The sequence below is a fragment of the Leishmania panamensis genome (assembly GCF_000755165.1).
Source record: "Leishmania panamensis strain MHOM/PA/94/PSC-1 chromosome 14 sequence".
Lineage (NCBI taxonomy): Eukaryota > Euglenozoa > Kinetoplastea > Trypanosomatida > Trypanosomatidae > Leishmania > Leishmania panamensis.
The window spans coordinates 521,968-534,193 of NC_025859.1; the positions used below are offsets into that span (position 1 = coordinate 521,968).

General features: G+C 59.0%; 3 protein-coding genes and 1 pseudogene across 3 annotated transcripts, besides 1 other annotated feature; all 4 read left to right on the forward strand.

Annotated features, from left to right (window-relative positions):
- Window positions 1–284: 284 nt before the first annotated feature.
- Window positions 285–794: a repeat region.
- A 570-nt stretch (window positions 795–1,364) lies between these two features.
- On the forward strand, window positions 1,365–2,924 carry LPMP_141310 (hypothetical protein; the record flags this gene model as incomplete). The annotated part of the gene is made up of 1 exon (XM_010699060.1): window positions 1,365–2,924. The coding sequence occupies one exon, from the start codon at window positions 1,365–1,367 to the stop codon at window positions 2,922–2,924; it is 1,560 nt and encodes a 519-aa protein (XP_010697362.1).
- Window positions 2,925–4,849: 1,925 nt separating this feature from the next.
- LPMP_141320 (delta-4 fatty acid desaturase, putative) lies at window positions 4,850–6,094 on the forward strand (the record flags this gene model as incomplete). Its single annotated transcript, XM_010699061.1, has 1 exon — window positions 4,850–6,094. The coding sequence occupies one exon, from the start codon at window positions 4,850–4,852 to the stop codon at window positions 6,092–6,094; it is 1,245 nt and encodes a 414-aa protein (XP_010697363.1).
- A 1,253-nt stretch (window positions 6,095–7,347) lies between these two features.
- Window positions 7,348–9,195, forward strand: LPMP_141330 (hypothetical protein; the record flags this gene model as incomplete). Its single annotated transcript, XM_010699062.1, has 1 exon — window positions 7,348–9,195. The coding sequence occupies one exon, from the start codon at window positions 7,348–7,350 to the stop codon at window positions 9,193–9,195; it is 1,848 nt and encodes a 615-aa protein (XP_010697364.1).
- Window positions 9,196–10,668: 1,473 nt separating this feature from the next.
- LPMP_141340 lies at window positions 10,669–11,937 on the forward strand (annotated as a pseudogene).
- The last annotated feature ends 289 nt before the right edge of the window (window positions 11,938–12,226 follow it).

Consider the following 12,226-nt stretch of genomic DNA (forward strand, 5'->3'; position numbering starts at 1 on the left):
TGCGAAAACACGCGTCGGTGAGAGACGCCCTTCCACATACTCACAACCCCACTCTCCGCACGGGCATACTCAGACCCGCCATCCTTCTTTCCCTTACCTCGAGAGCAATCACTCAGGGTGCGGCTGCCTTCACCGTCATGCTACCTACATACACTGCGAGAGGGAAACGAGCATCTCACGAACTTCCCTCATGACTCACCGATGATAGTGCAGAAGGCGCGGTGTGTCACTACCATCTGAGAAGCCCCTTTTCGCATTCAGTGCCCATGAGCTGCCGATGCCGCTTTCTCCTTTTCAACGTGTCTGCCTCGTGCCATACAACAGGAAGCTCAGCTCCACCCTACACCGGCCCCTCGCTGGCCCATCGCACCGTGCGAAGCAGCCGTAGGCACGCGAGAGAGCAGTCCACCCGCGCAGCCATCCGAGCACCGCCCCAGCCCCAGTCCCCCTCGGGGGAAGGAGAGGGGGCTCAGGGCTCCCCACACCGGTAGGCACTGAGGGTCGGACGAGACAGGCTCGGGTCACGCTGGCGCCTGGCCCATCGCGGGCGCGGTGCAAACGCATTCGAGCCGGCAGGCCGCTCCGACGCCGCGCCACCCAGGGCCTCACCGCCGGCATCCGCAGCGACGCATCGCTCGGACCTCGCTACGCCGGAGGCGCTCGGCCCTGTCACCACCAGAAGCGGCCCGGCACTGGCAGGGAGAGGGGGGCGCCTGGCTTCCCCCCACACACACACACGCAGAGTGTGGGCACCAGGGGGTTCAGCTTCCACGCTCAGGGTGTCCGCTTCCCGCGTCATTGGGGTGCCAATGACGCTACAGGAGAGAAAAATACAGCCAGGCCTCGTTATGGCTGTGGCTGTTTTTTCTCGTTTTGTACCCAACAAACTCAGCGCAATGGTATTGCGTGAGTTCTTCGCAATGTCCGCACTGTTACCACTTGCATTGAACGAGTGCGTATTTGCCGGCGGGTGCGAGGCGTTGCGTTGTACTACGCTGAATCTCCTAAATGTCACCGTTTTCACTCAGCTCTCCACCTCCTCTCTGGCTGCCTCTTCAACACCCTCCTCAGTGCCGGGAGGGTCGCAAACGACTTCATTGCCGGCGCACATTTGCACTGTTTTCTCTCTTTAGGTCTTGTTTATACTTAGAAGGGCATCTCTCTTAGGTGGCGTGATGGCCCGTAGCCGTGGCAGTTGCTGGTACTGCAGGGCACCACAGTCTTCTTGCGCTCCTGCTGCGGCACCGTGGTCCGTGTGGGGCCGATCGGCATACGCAGTGCTTCTGTGCAGTCTCCTTGTGCTTTGCATTAGTGATCCTTCCGTTGCTTACGGAGTCGAGGAGGAATATGATACGATCCGCGTCATGCTAGCAGCAGGGGACAAGGCCCTCGGCCAGGGGCGCGGACACTATCAGGAGGCACTCTCCAAGTATACCGGTGTCCTCACCCGCTGGCCCAAGAATGAGCGTGCCCTGTACAGTCGTGCCGAGCTCTACTCAATGATGCGGCAGCGCGCGGCAGCGCTGGACGACGTGAACATGCTCCTGAGCATCAGCAAGGAGCATCCACAGGGACTGGCACTGCGTATGTCGCTGAACATGCAGCTGGGCAATCTCTTGGACGCCCACCAGGATGGCCAGCTCCTTGTACGCGTCTATAAAGCGCTCAATAAGCCTGAGAGAGCGCAGAAGACGGCAGAGCAGGTTCGCCATCTGGAGCGGTACACGGCGCGTTGGACGGCCCTGTCGGACTTGTGGTCGCAGCCGGTGGCGGCATACACAGTAGTCCCCAACGACGCGGGCCTCCTGCGCAAGTACAAAGAATGCGTCGATCTCCTAGCCAAAGTAATTCGCGAATTTTCGAGCGACAGCGTAGAGCTCCGGCTACGTCGTGCTGCCTGTGCGCTAGCATCAGGCGATAACATCGCCGCCACGCAGGAACTCAAATATGTCACTCAGCGCAGCCCACAGAACCTCGACGTCATCGCCCTCAACGCACAAGCGCTGCGCAGCCTCGGCGCGCTGGATCAGTCTATATCGGAACTGCGCCGCTGTCTTAGCTTTGACCCCGAGCATATTCCGTGTGCAAACCTGCACAAACTGATCCGCCAGCAGCAGCGCATGATGAATAACATAGTGAAGGGGCTGCAGGACAAGAAGTTTGAGACGGTAATACAGCTGATCGCCGAGGCCCGCGCAGCGGAGCCGAACGCGCCGTACGAAGAGCAGTTGGCGGCGTGGCATTGCGAAGCGCTAGTGGGTTTGCGCAATACAGACGAGGGTATTCGTGTATGTCAGGCGCTTGTGGACCGCTACGACGGCGCGAGCAGCCCCACCGTCTTCGAGGCACATATCCGCCTTGTGGAGTTGCACCTGCTTGATGACAACACAGCAGCAGCAGAGGCGGCGCTGCAGAGGGCACACGAGCTGCGGCAGCACGACAGTAAGGTGGAGGAGATGCGAGTGACGATCGAGAAATTGAAGCGCAGCGGTGCTCGCAAGGACTACTACAAGATATTGGGTCTCAAGAAGACGGCATCGGCGCAGGACATCCGACGTGCGTACCGCAAGCTGGCCAAGTCAAGCCATCCCGACCAGCTGCGCTCGAGGGACATGACGGAGAAGGAGCGAGAACGGCAGGAGAAGATGTTCCGTGATGTCAATGAGGCGAAGGAGGTGCTCCTGGACGAGGAAAAGCGCGCCCGGTATGACAATGGGGAGGACGTCAACCAGCCCTCTGCGCAACGGGGTGAGCCGTCTTTCGGTACCAGCTTTGCCGGCGGCTTTCCGGGCGGTTTCCCGGGTGGTTTTCCAGGCGGCTTTCCAGGCGGCTTTCCAGGCGGCTTCCCGGGGGGTTTCCCGGGAGGTTTCCATCAGCAGCGCGGCGGTCATCATCAGTTCTTCTTCTTCAATCAGGAGAACTAGCATATGCTGGCCTTTGTGAGTGTACGTCCTCTCTCCTTCTTCTTACCTCTCCCCACCTTCTCACGGACGTCTTGGCACCAAATCACGTCTTCTCTCCATCGTCAGATGCGGTGGTGGCGCACGTGTCGTCTCCGTGCGCGTGCATGCGTGTGTCTTCCATTAATTTGCCACCCGGAGCTGTACGCTGGGAATAAGTCGTGTACACGCCAGGCACAACTTTGTCGTCGTTGTTGTCTCTCTTTCCGTAGTTCCTTCTCTTCACTACCAACGTTTGATGGGCTCTCGCAAGTGTTGGGGGTGTGGTGAGGTGTGCGGCGCGGGGTGTATTGTGATCCTTCTACGTTGGTGAGCGCGTTGCTCGTGTGCGTGTGTGTGTGTGTGTGTGTGTGTGTGTGCCTGTTTGTTGTTGTTGGTTTTTGAGCTGCCTCCCTTCTCTCCCTCTGCCTCGGTGCTCGCTGCCCCCCTCCCCCCTTCCACTCCCTGTCTCACCACGTCAATGTATGCTTCAGTTTAGTGAGACCTGGGAGGTGGCTCGAGGACAGAGAGGGGAGGGCGAGGGATGAAGGAGCTGAGGGAATCATCGCGGTAGACCGAGCGTCACATGCGCATGCGGACCCCTCCCCCAAAAGAGATGAGATTAGCGCTCAGCGTGAGATGGGCCTTTATGGGATGCGACGTGTGCCTGACTCCATCGAGGGCGCCGGTGACGGCCTTTCATCACTTACCACCACCGTCGCTACCCTTTTTCGTTTTGTGCTGCCGCTCAGAGGCTCTTCTCGCTCTGTGTGCACAGGGAGAAGAGGTGTTCCCCGACCACCATCACAAGGAGAGCAGCAGCGCGATGAGGAGAGCCGATGCGGCTTGCAGGATGTGAGGGCAGTGCACGCTTCCCTCTGTCCTCACTTGCGTAGCCCATGGCGTTGGCAAGAGAGGGAGAGTCGATGTGCCTCTTTATCGGCCACCTTTCGGCTCAGGAAAGGCTGGCACATGTGCATCAACGCCTACCCGTACACGCCTATGTGTGCAAGCCTATGCGTGTGAAGGCAAAGATGGCACTCAGTGAAGAAGACGCACGCTTGCCGGTCTCCTCTCTTTGCGTGCCATCTTCGCCAGTGCCTCAACTCTCATTTCGCGCCGGTTGCTTGTGCGGTTTCGCACACGTATCTGCACGCCTATATTACGCACGCGACATCCTCTTCCACTTTTCTGTGTCTTTGGTGTCTCGACAAATCTGTCCACCTCATTGTTCACCATTCCCCTTCCTCTCATCTGTGTGCCTCTCAGCATTGTATCACCGCGGTCTATCACACATACGCACACTCGACGTGTGTCTCTCGCCCGTTCGATCGAAGTAGCGGTCTACTTTCCTCCCCCCTTTGTCCTCTTAATCGACTCTTTTCTCCTTTGGTGTCGTGGCTTCTACATTAGTGGCTTCCTCAACCCTCTCCCACCCCACCCGCTCCCCCCTTCCTCTCTTCCACATATTTTCCAATTCACGTGCACTCACAGAGTCATCCACTTGTCCTCGCCCCTGCTCGGCGTGTGCCTCTACGTGTAGGGGTCGCACAAAAACCGCAGGCGTCTTCTTCCCTTTCCAACTTATTTCTTCTGCAGCTTTACGCGTATCGCTGTTTTGTACTCCCTCTCGGGCTGCACAGTAGCCACGCTTCTACCCCCTGTGTTACAGTTCTTCTTCTCTTTGCATAAGTTCCCTTGACTCTCCCTCATCTTCCCCTCCCCCTAACCCTGCAGCGAGTAACGCCTAAGCGCCCTAGAAGGACGTTCTTAAGGGCACACCTACACCCACACACACACTAGCTAACTCCACGCGTATCGAGGCTGGCTACTGTGATACATACTCGCGCATAGGGCGAAGTTTAAAGAGAACGTGTAGTGCCACTGCTATTCACCCGACTCTCGCACCCATGCCCGGCCTCAAGAAGGATGTACTGTCGATTGAAGGCACCTACTATGACACGGAGAAGCTTGCACGGATTCACCCTGGCGGTGCGATGATGGTACGACTCTGCAACGGCCGCGAGTGCACGGCGATCTTTCTGACCTACCACCGCCGCCGCTTCCCCCACGCGCTCTACGAGGAGTACCAAGTACCCAAGGAGCAAGTGCATCCTGACAGTCTCATCGAGCAACGCCAGCAGCCGCGCTACGAGAGTTACCTCGAGTTGTGCAGCAGAATTCAGCCAATTATTGCACAAACCAAGGGCTTTGCTCCGTGGTACTACTACCTGAAGGCGGGGCTCTGGCTAGCGGTGATGCTCGGGCTCGATCTCTACTCCCTGTTCTACCACCGTGCGTACTTCTTAACGCTGATTCAGTCGTTTTCCATGGCCATGGTCGGCCTGAACGTCCAGCATGACGCCAACCACGGCGCACTGAGCCGCAACTGGCGCGTTAACCGCGTTCTGGGGTTCTCCCAGGATCTGCTGGGTGGCAGCAGCATCAGCTGGATTGTGAACCACAACTACATCCACCACGTCTATACTAATGAGCCGGAGCGGGACGCCGATCTTGATATTCCGCTGCTCCGCTTGCACAGTGGCATCCCGGTCAGGCTGGCCTACTGCCTGCAGCAGTTTTACATCGTTCTTCTCGAGGCCTTCTTTGGTCCTGTGCATGTGCTCTCGAACATCATCTTCCTCGCCAAGGGCCCGAGTGAGAAGCAGCGTCTCCTCAAGAGGCAGTGGGGCATGAGTCTGTGCCTGCTCTCCATCATTCCCTACCGTCTTGTATGCAACTTTCTGCACGCGACGAGCTTCGGCGACGGCGTGGTGAACTGCCTGCTGCAGTACGTGCTTGGCGGCTTCTACCTTGCCGGCTTCTTCCTCATGTCACACAACTTCGACGGCGCCAAAAAGGTTGGCACGAGCGACGGGCTCGATTTTGTTGCCTGTCAGACGGAGACGAGCTGCAACTTTGGTGGCTGGTGGTGGGGTCAGATAAACGGTGGCCTCAACTTTCAGATTGAGCACCACCTTTTTCCACGAGTGCACCATAGCTACTACGCTTACCTCGCACCGGTTGTGCGCCAGTTTTGTAAGGAGCGCGGCTTTCCCTACGTCAGCTACAACACGTTTCAGGAGAACATGATGAGCACGTTTCGCCACATGGAGCAGTACGGGCGTGGCCAGGAGAAGGTGAAGAGCGCCTAGGTGTGACTCATACTGCACCTGCTGTTGCGTGCGTGTGGGGGGTGGGTGGGTGGGTGTGCGCGCCGCGGAAACTGTTGAGGAAAGGAGAAGAGTGGATTTTCACAATGGTGGCTGCTTAGGGCCAACTCCAGTTGCTCTCACTTTTTCAGGCGGCGTGCACAGCGCCTCGCTGTGCTCCTCCACGACGCACAACATCGTCCTCGGACGCGGACTTCTCTCTTCGTTGACTCCTACCACGCTGCACTCCTTTTATCACCTCCCTCTTGTTCTTGCGGTAGGTGCCCCTGTCTCTGGCTAACGTTTGCGCGCTAAGGTGAAGCCGGCACTACGCTCTCGTGTGCGTGAACTTCTCGAAAAGTGCCACGTATGTAGTCGTGTCTCGCGAAAACCGCGCTGGGGAACACCGCAGTGCCTGGGACAGGGGGGGGGGGAGGCGGTGGGTGGGGCGGGGTGAGGCCTCGAGCGTCGCTAACGCATGAAAGGAAAATAAAAAGGCGCAGAAAAAGAGACATTTCGCTTAGAGTAAGGGAGGCGGATGGTGATGCATGTCGGGGACGGGCATCCGTGAGCTCTTAGAACAAGCGCCATATCGCCACTACCTTCGGTGACGCAAGCAGCCACCCCCCCCCTTCCTCCCGAGGCCCCCCTCTTATTGTTTCCTCTGGCGCTCCGACGAAGGTGTGTCGTGCCCCCCTCCCCCTCTTTGTGTGCTGCGGTGCTTCGATCGTTGCACTTCGCGCCCCCTTCACTGATGCTGAGGCGCGGCAGAGGCAGCGGGGAGCCATGAACGGAGAGTGCAGGCGCTGCTGCAGCCACGCGATCTGTGCCCCACTCCCTCTGCCGCTGCGTCTACTCATGTCAGCTTGGACGTTTTCAGTACCCCCGTTGTCTCTCCCTCTCCCTCTCCAGTCTTCGTCTCGCGTCCTTCGCGCGCGTGTGGGCACTCTCCGGGTCGGTTGTGCGGCGACGCACCACGCCACCGTACTGTTTCTCTCTTTTCTCTGCGTACGCAGGTGTGCGCTGAGTCACACCTGGGCAAGCTGCCTTCTCATTCAATTTTTCTTCCCTCTCTCGCGCACGTGTGTGGCTGGGACGCAGCCTACCAGTGGGTGCCGCCGTATCCTTTTCATTTTCACTCGCACTCTTCTCCCAAGGAGCTAACACAGCGTACCCTGAGCGCTTGTTCTAACCAACTCTTACTTTCGCTTCCTCTGTTGCTTAGAGGTTTGTGTTTGGCAGAATCACCATCACAAATGCCCCTCATGAGCTCGCAGGCGTCTGCTGTGCCCTCGTCGCATCTGCTTAGCTTGGGGGATGGCAGCGATGTCAACGTGACGGCGAGCTCGACCGCGTCGCCGGCGCCGCCACGCAACCCCAGAGCAACTGTGTCTAACGCTTCTCACTACGCGGCCAAGGACGTGGAGGCGGTGGAGCTTGACCCCGCTGCGCTGTGGGCGGTGCTTGACCTGCCGGCACCGGAGTCGATGCCGTCCCAGCACACGTCGCGCCGCGTCGTCTTACTCGGACGCCCACTCAGTGGGAAGCGCACCCTCTGCCGACGCCTGTGCTTCGCAGCGCAGGCACAGTACGCTGGCAGTGATGGCGCGACTGACGGCGGCCCCCAGAGCGGCGGTGTCGCGGCGAACAACGACCGGGAACCCCTCTACCACCCAAGCACCGACGACGACGAGGATTCGGCCCTTTTCCCTAACCGGAACGTCGGCGGATGTAATATGCCAGGCGCCTACTCGACGGGTGGCACGCCGCGGCAGTGCACAGGGGTGGGGCCGCAAGATCGAGTAAAACCCCTGTCCCACGGGTCGGGTGTGTGCTTTGACTATGTGGTTCAACGAGTCCCGACGCGACTTGCGCACGGATGCGGTGGTGCTAACGATGGGCTTGCGTCCGGGAATCAGCGCTCGTCTACTGGGTTCCTGATGGCTCCTCTTGGTGGGACAGTGCGCCGCACTACGGAGTTCTTCTGCTGTGACAACGCGGGCGCCTTGTCAATGGCTCTGCCCACGCTCGATCATGTCGAGTCAGGACTCGTGCTCATGGTGATCGATGTTAGTGATGTGTCGACCATTCGGCAGCAGCTGGACTACTGCTACTCGACGCTCGAGAGCTACATAGCCAACCTTCTGCGTACGCAGGCACCAAGCCACGACGAGGTGCGCCGTATGCAGCTTGCTGCAGCGCAGCAGGAATACTGGTTTGCCGAGGAGCAGAAGCTGCGCACTGTACGGGCAAACTTGGCAAGCGGCGGCACTGCGGCGGCCGCATCTTCCTCTTCCTTGACCAAGGAGTGCCTCTTCGATGCTTCTTTCGCGGACTCGGCAGCGAGCGTTGACAAGGCGAACAGCACTCCGCTTCGCGTTCCCGCCTCTGCTGGTACGGTGTGCACAATGCGCAGCGTCATCGTGTGCACCAAAGTCGATAGTCTCGAACGCGCCTCGCGTGCGATTGGGCTGGTGGAAAGCGGCACCATTGAAAGTGAGGCGTTACTCGATCGCCTCGGTATCCCGGGAGAACTGCGCCTTGCCATGCGGCACTCGCTGCAGTCGCTGCTGTGCCTGGTGTCGCAGCTGGTGCGTCAGTACGCTATCTACCACAGGGCTGCACTGGCATCGGTGTGTTTGCGTGTATCCATGACAACAGCAGGCGCGGAGGGCGAATACGCCAACTCGGCACTAGTAAATCCCTTCTATAAGGGCTTCTGGGCGTACATCGCGTATCTCCTGTACAGCAGCGAGGGCCCCAATGCGTCGGTGCCGAGCGACGTTCTGCGTGTTTGCTCTGCTCGAATGTACCCTCACGCGTTGTTGCCATGCGGCCTTGATTCCTTGGCGCTGCTGAACCACTTTGTCACTTCCAGCAACGTCCAGCTGCCGGAAGGACCCTCGCTCATGGCGCCGGAGGACCCTGCTGACTCGGCCATCCGCACGACAGCCGAGGGCGTTATCACTCCCGACGGTGTCTTCTTACTTCACCAAAAGTACATTCAGCAGGCGCAAGCAGACCTCACGAGTTGGACGGCGCTGTGGGGCAACCCCGCGGAGGCCATGCATAGCGGTGATGACATGGTATGGGACACCTTGTAGAGGGTGGCAGCAGGTGCCGAAAGAATCGGGGAGAAAGCAGCTGTGCCCGCTGTGGTGCTTGCTGCAGAGGCTGGGGTGGCGGCGACGTTGCCGCTTACAGCAGCTACCATTTCTTCTAAGCTTCCTCGCTGCCTGTCGTGTGTTTTTCCTTTTCTTTGCCACTCCTTCGTGGCAAATATATGCGAACATTAACCCCAACACTGACAGTCCACCACCCTGCCAGACGCCAGCTGTGCGCATGCATGTTTATGCCTGACTCATTCGTCTTGCACCACAATATGCGGCAGTGCGGAGAGCCTGCTTAGAGGGGCCTACAAGCTGCTCCTTTGGTGTAGGCCTCTAATCACCAGCGCGCACGTATACGACTTGCCTTGCACGTGAGCTTCCGGTGCTTCATACTTTTTAAGGATGTCAGGGCTGATTGTTTCCCTAATCGCTTTTCGCGCAGGCAATGGCCATAGCCATACCGGTAGTGGCACTGGGCCTTTACCAGCTTCCCCCCTCTCTCTCTACACACACACACACGCATCTTCTCGTTCCCTCTTTCTTCCCCCTTTCTCTCACGTGGGTCGACTGACCACGTCGAACAACCTCACACGTTGGTGTCTTTGTTGTGCTCCCTGAGGATGCGTGAGCACTGAAGACCAAAAGATGAGGCGACACTATTTTGAGTGTTCTCTTCGCGACTCCCCCCCCCTCTGACGCCTCCTCACCACAAAACGTCGTCTCCAAAGGCGTAAGTGGCGTCATTCACTCCGGTGCTTCGGTTCGTTTTTTCTACACCACAAACTCCGGCCCAAAGTACCCGTGCGCCGATACCTCGCCGCTGTGAAGGGCGATGAGATTGATTTCTTCACCCAGTGGATTGCTCCAGAAGGCGAGGCACCACCAACGCCGCTGCAGTAGTGGGCCCGCTGATATGACTCAGCACCAAGCACGATTCAGCACCACTACTGGTAATTCGACACCGTGTGCATGTGCGCTGCGTATCCGCGGACGGGGTGTATTCCGCTCTTCGCCTAGCCCTGTAAGGGAGCGGGCCCCAAGTGCACGGCTGCTCTCGGTGTTACCTACTTCGTGAAGAAGGCTCTCATCAAAATACCTGGTGGCAGCTTCCCCGCTGCGCCGGGTGGTGCTCTCGCCTCGGCATCAACGCCGCGCAGAGCTCTAAAGCATGTCGCCTTCGGCGAAGGCTTTTTTTTTGGCTGGTGTCTCCCGATGTGTTTAATGTTGTGCGCGCGTCTACGCGAACTCGTGTGCCTTTGAAGCGCCACGTTCGCGCTTGCCTTTCCGCCGCTTCTAGCGAACGATTCGCCCACCACCACAGGCGTGGGCTTCGTGTTCCCCGTGCGCCTCTGCAGGGCCAATGTGCACATCTTCTCCCAGAGGTACTCGAGCAACGTCCTGCGGAAGAGCCCTGACTTAGGCCTTGACCTCGTGAGCTGCATCTGGCCCTTCAGCTCGTCGTCACCAATGATCTCCTTACACATCCAGGGCTTCGTTTCAGTCAAGGCCATTCCGCAGACGTGCCTCTTTGTGCCCACCGTAGCGTGACTGCTCGCCAAGCTATTCAGCGGGTACGGCGAGCGCGACAACAGCCTTGAGCGACACGAGAATGTGCTGACGGTGCTGGCTGCAGAGGCAAAGAGGCAGCTGAACCAGGCAGAGGCAGATTCGCCATCGAGGGTGGCACCTCTGCAGAGTCTGACGAAGCCCATGGCTGTGACAAGCACCAAGGGTATCCACCTGAAGCGATCCGGTGACGAGACGAACAACCCACTCGCCTCTGAAAACACGCTACTGCCTAACACACATGCGCTTCTCCACGACGCAGCGTATACTGCAGACGATGACCAGGAGGTTGTGCGAGACGCGCTTATCGACTCGAGGGCTAATGCGAGGATACACTGCGGTGCGATGAAGTTCGCTCATAAAGTGTGTAGTCACCGCCGGCGCTTGTCTGTGTAGTCGGCGGTGAGGGTGTTCGGTAAATCACGTGAGCGGGCCTACGGTTCACGTGCTGTGACCGTGTCGTGCTTCCCAATGGTGTTCTGGGCCCGTAGCTTTGTGGTTGCTACGGTCACCTGCTGCCTGATCTGCGACATGCTCTTGTACCTGCAGGTACCCCTCATGGAGACGAGCTTCGACATGGCCAAGGCAGACAGCTACGCGGAGGGGCCGCATTTCACGTGCGACCTCTACACACGCGATGGCGTCTGTCGTCGGTTGTCTTGCTGGTAGTGCAGGTGTGGCGGCGTTCTTGTGCATCACCGCTAAGCAGAGCTACCGACCCACTTTGGCTGCCCCCAGGCTCGCAAGGTCACTGCCTCCGTCTTCGACACTGCTATTGTGGAGCGCTGGAGCCTCGCCGTCGGCATCCTGGGCCACGCCATGTACCTCATGGGCGACGCCACTGTGTGTGAGGTGTGCTGCTACTTTGCCTGGGCGGCGACGGCGCTGCTCATGCCACGCGTCTGTCCGTGCGTCTCGGAGAGCATGATGCACGCCGTCGGCGCCGGCAGCGGAAACCTGAACTCGAGCGTGGCGGGCACGACCGGCTCGACTCTGCTAGGGAGGGTGTGGTTGGCCGCGTCGGAAGGCATGGGGACGTACAGCTTCGGCAAGATGGTAATGCTGGATGTTGTCGGTCGATTCTTGCTGCTGCTGTTTGCTCTTCCGCAATGCGTAGATTTCCTCGGCTACACGGGTGTGTTGTCGAGGTCACCTACGTGTGGCGTCTAACAATTTAACCGCGTGCCCCGCTTCCCTTTTCCTGTCTCGCTTACCTTTGCGCTCCTCAGTCGAGGCTTCTCACTGCGAGTGCTTCGTGTGTAAGCTCACTTGGCCACTCTTGTCTCATGGCGTGTCTGCGGTACTAGCCCAGGGACCCAGCAGCTGTAAGGGGCACGTAGAAGTGTATCTACGCGCGCGCGCGTGTGTGTGTGTGTGCGTGCGTGTCTGTGCGCTACGTTAGCAGCGGCGACGGGTGCGGTGGGTGGGCGGCTCGACGCCAGGCGTGGCAATCTGCGTA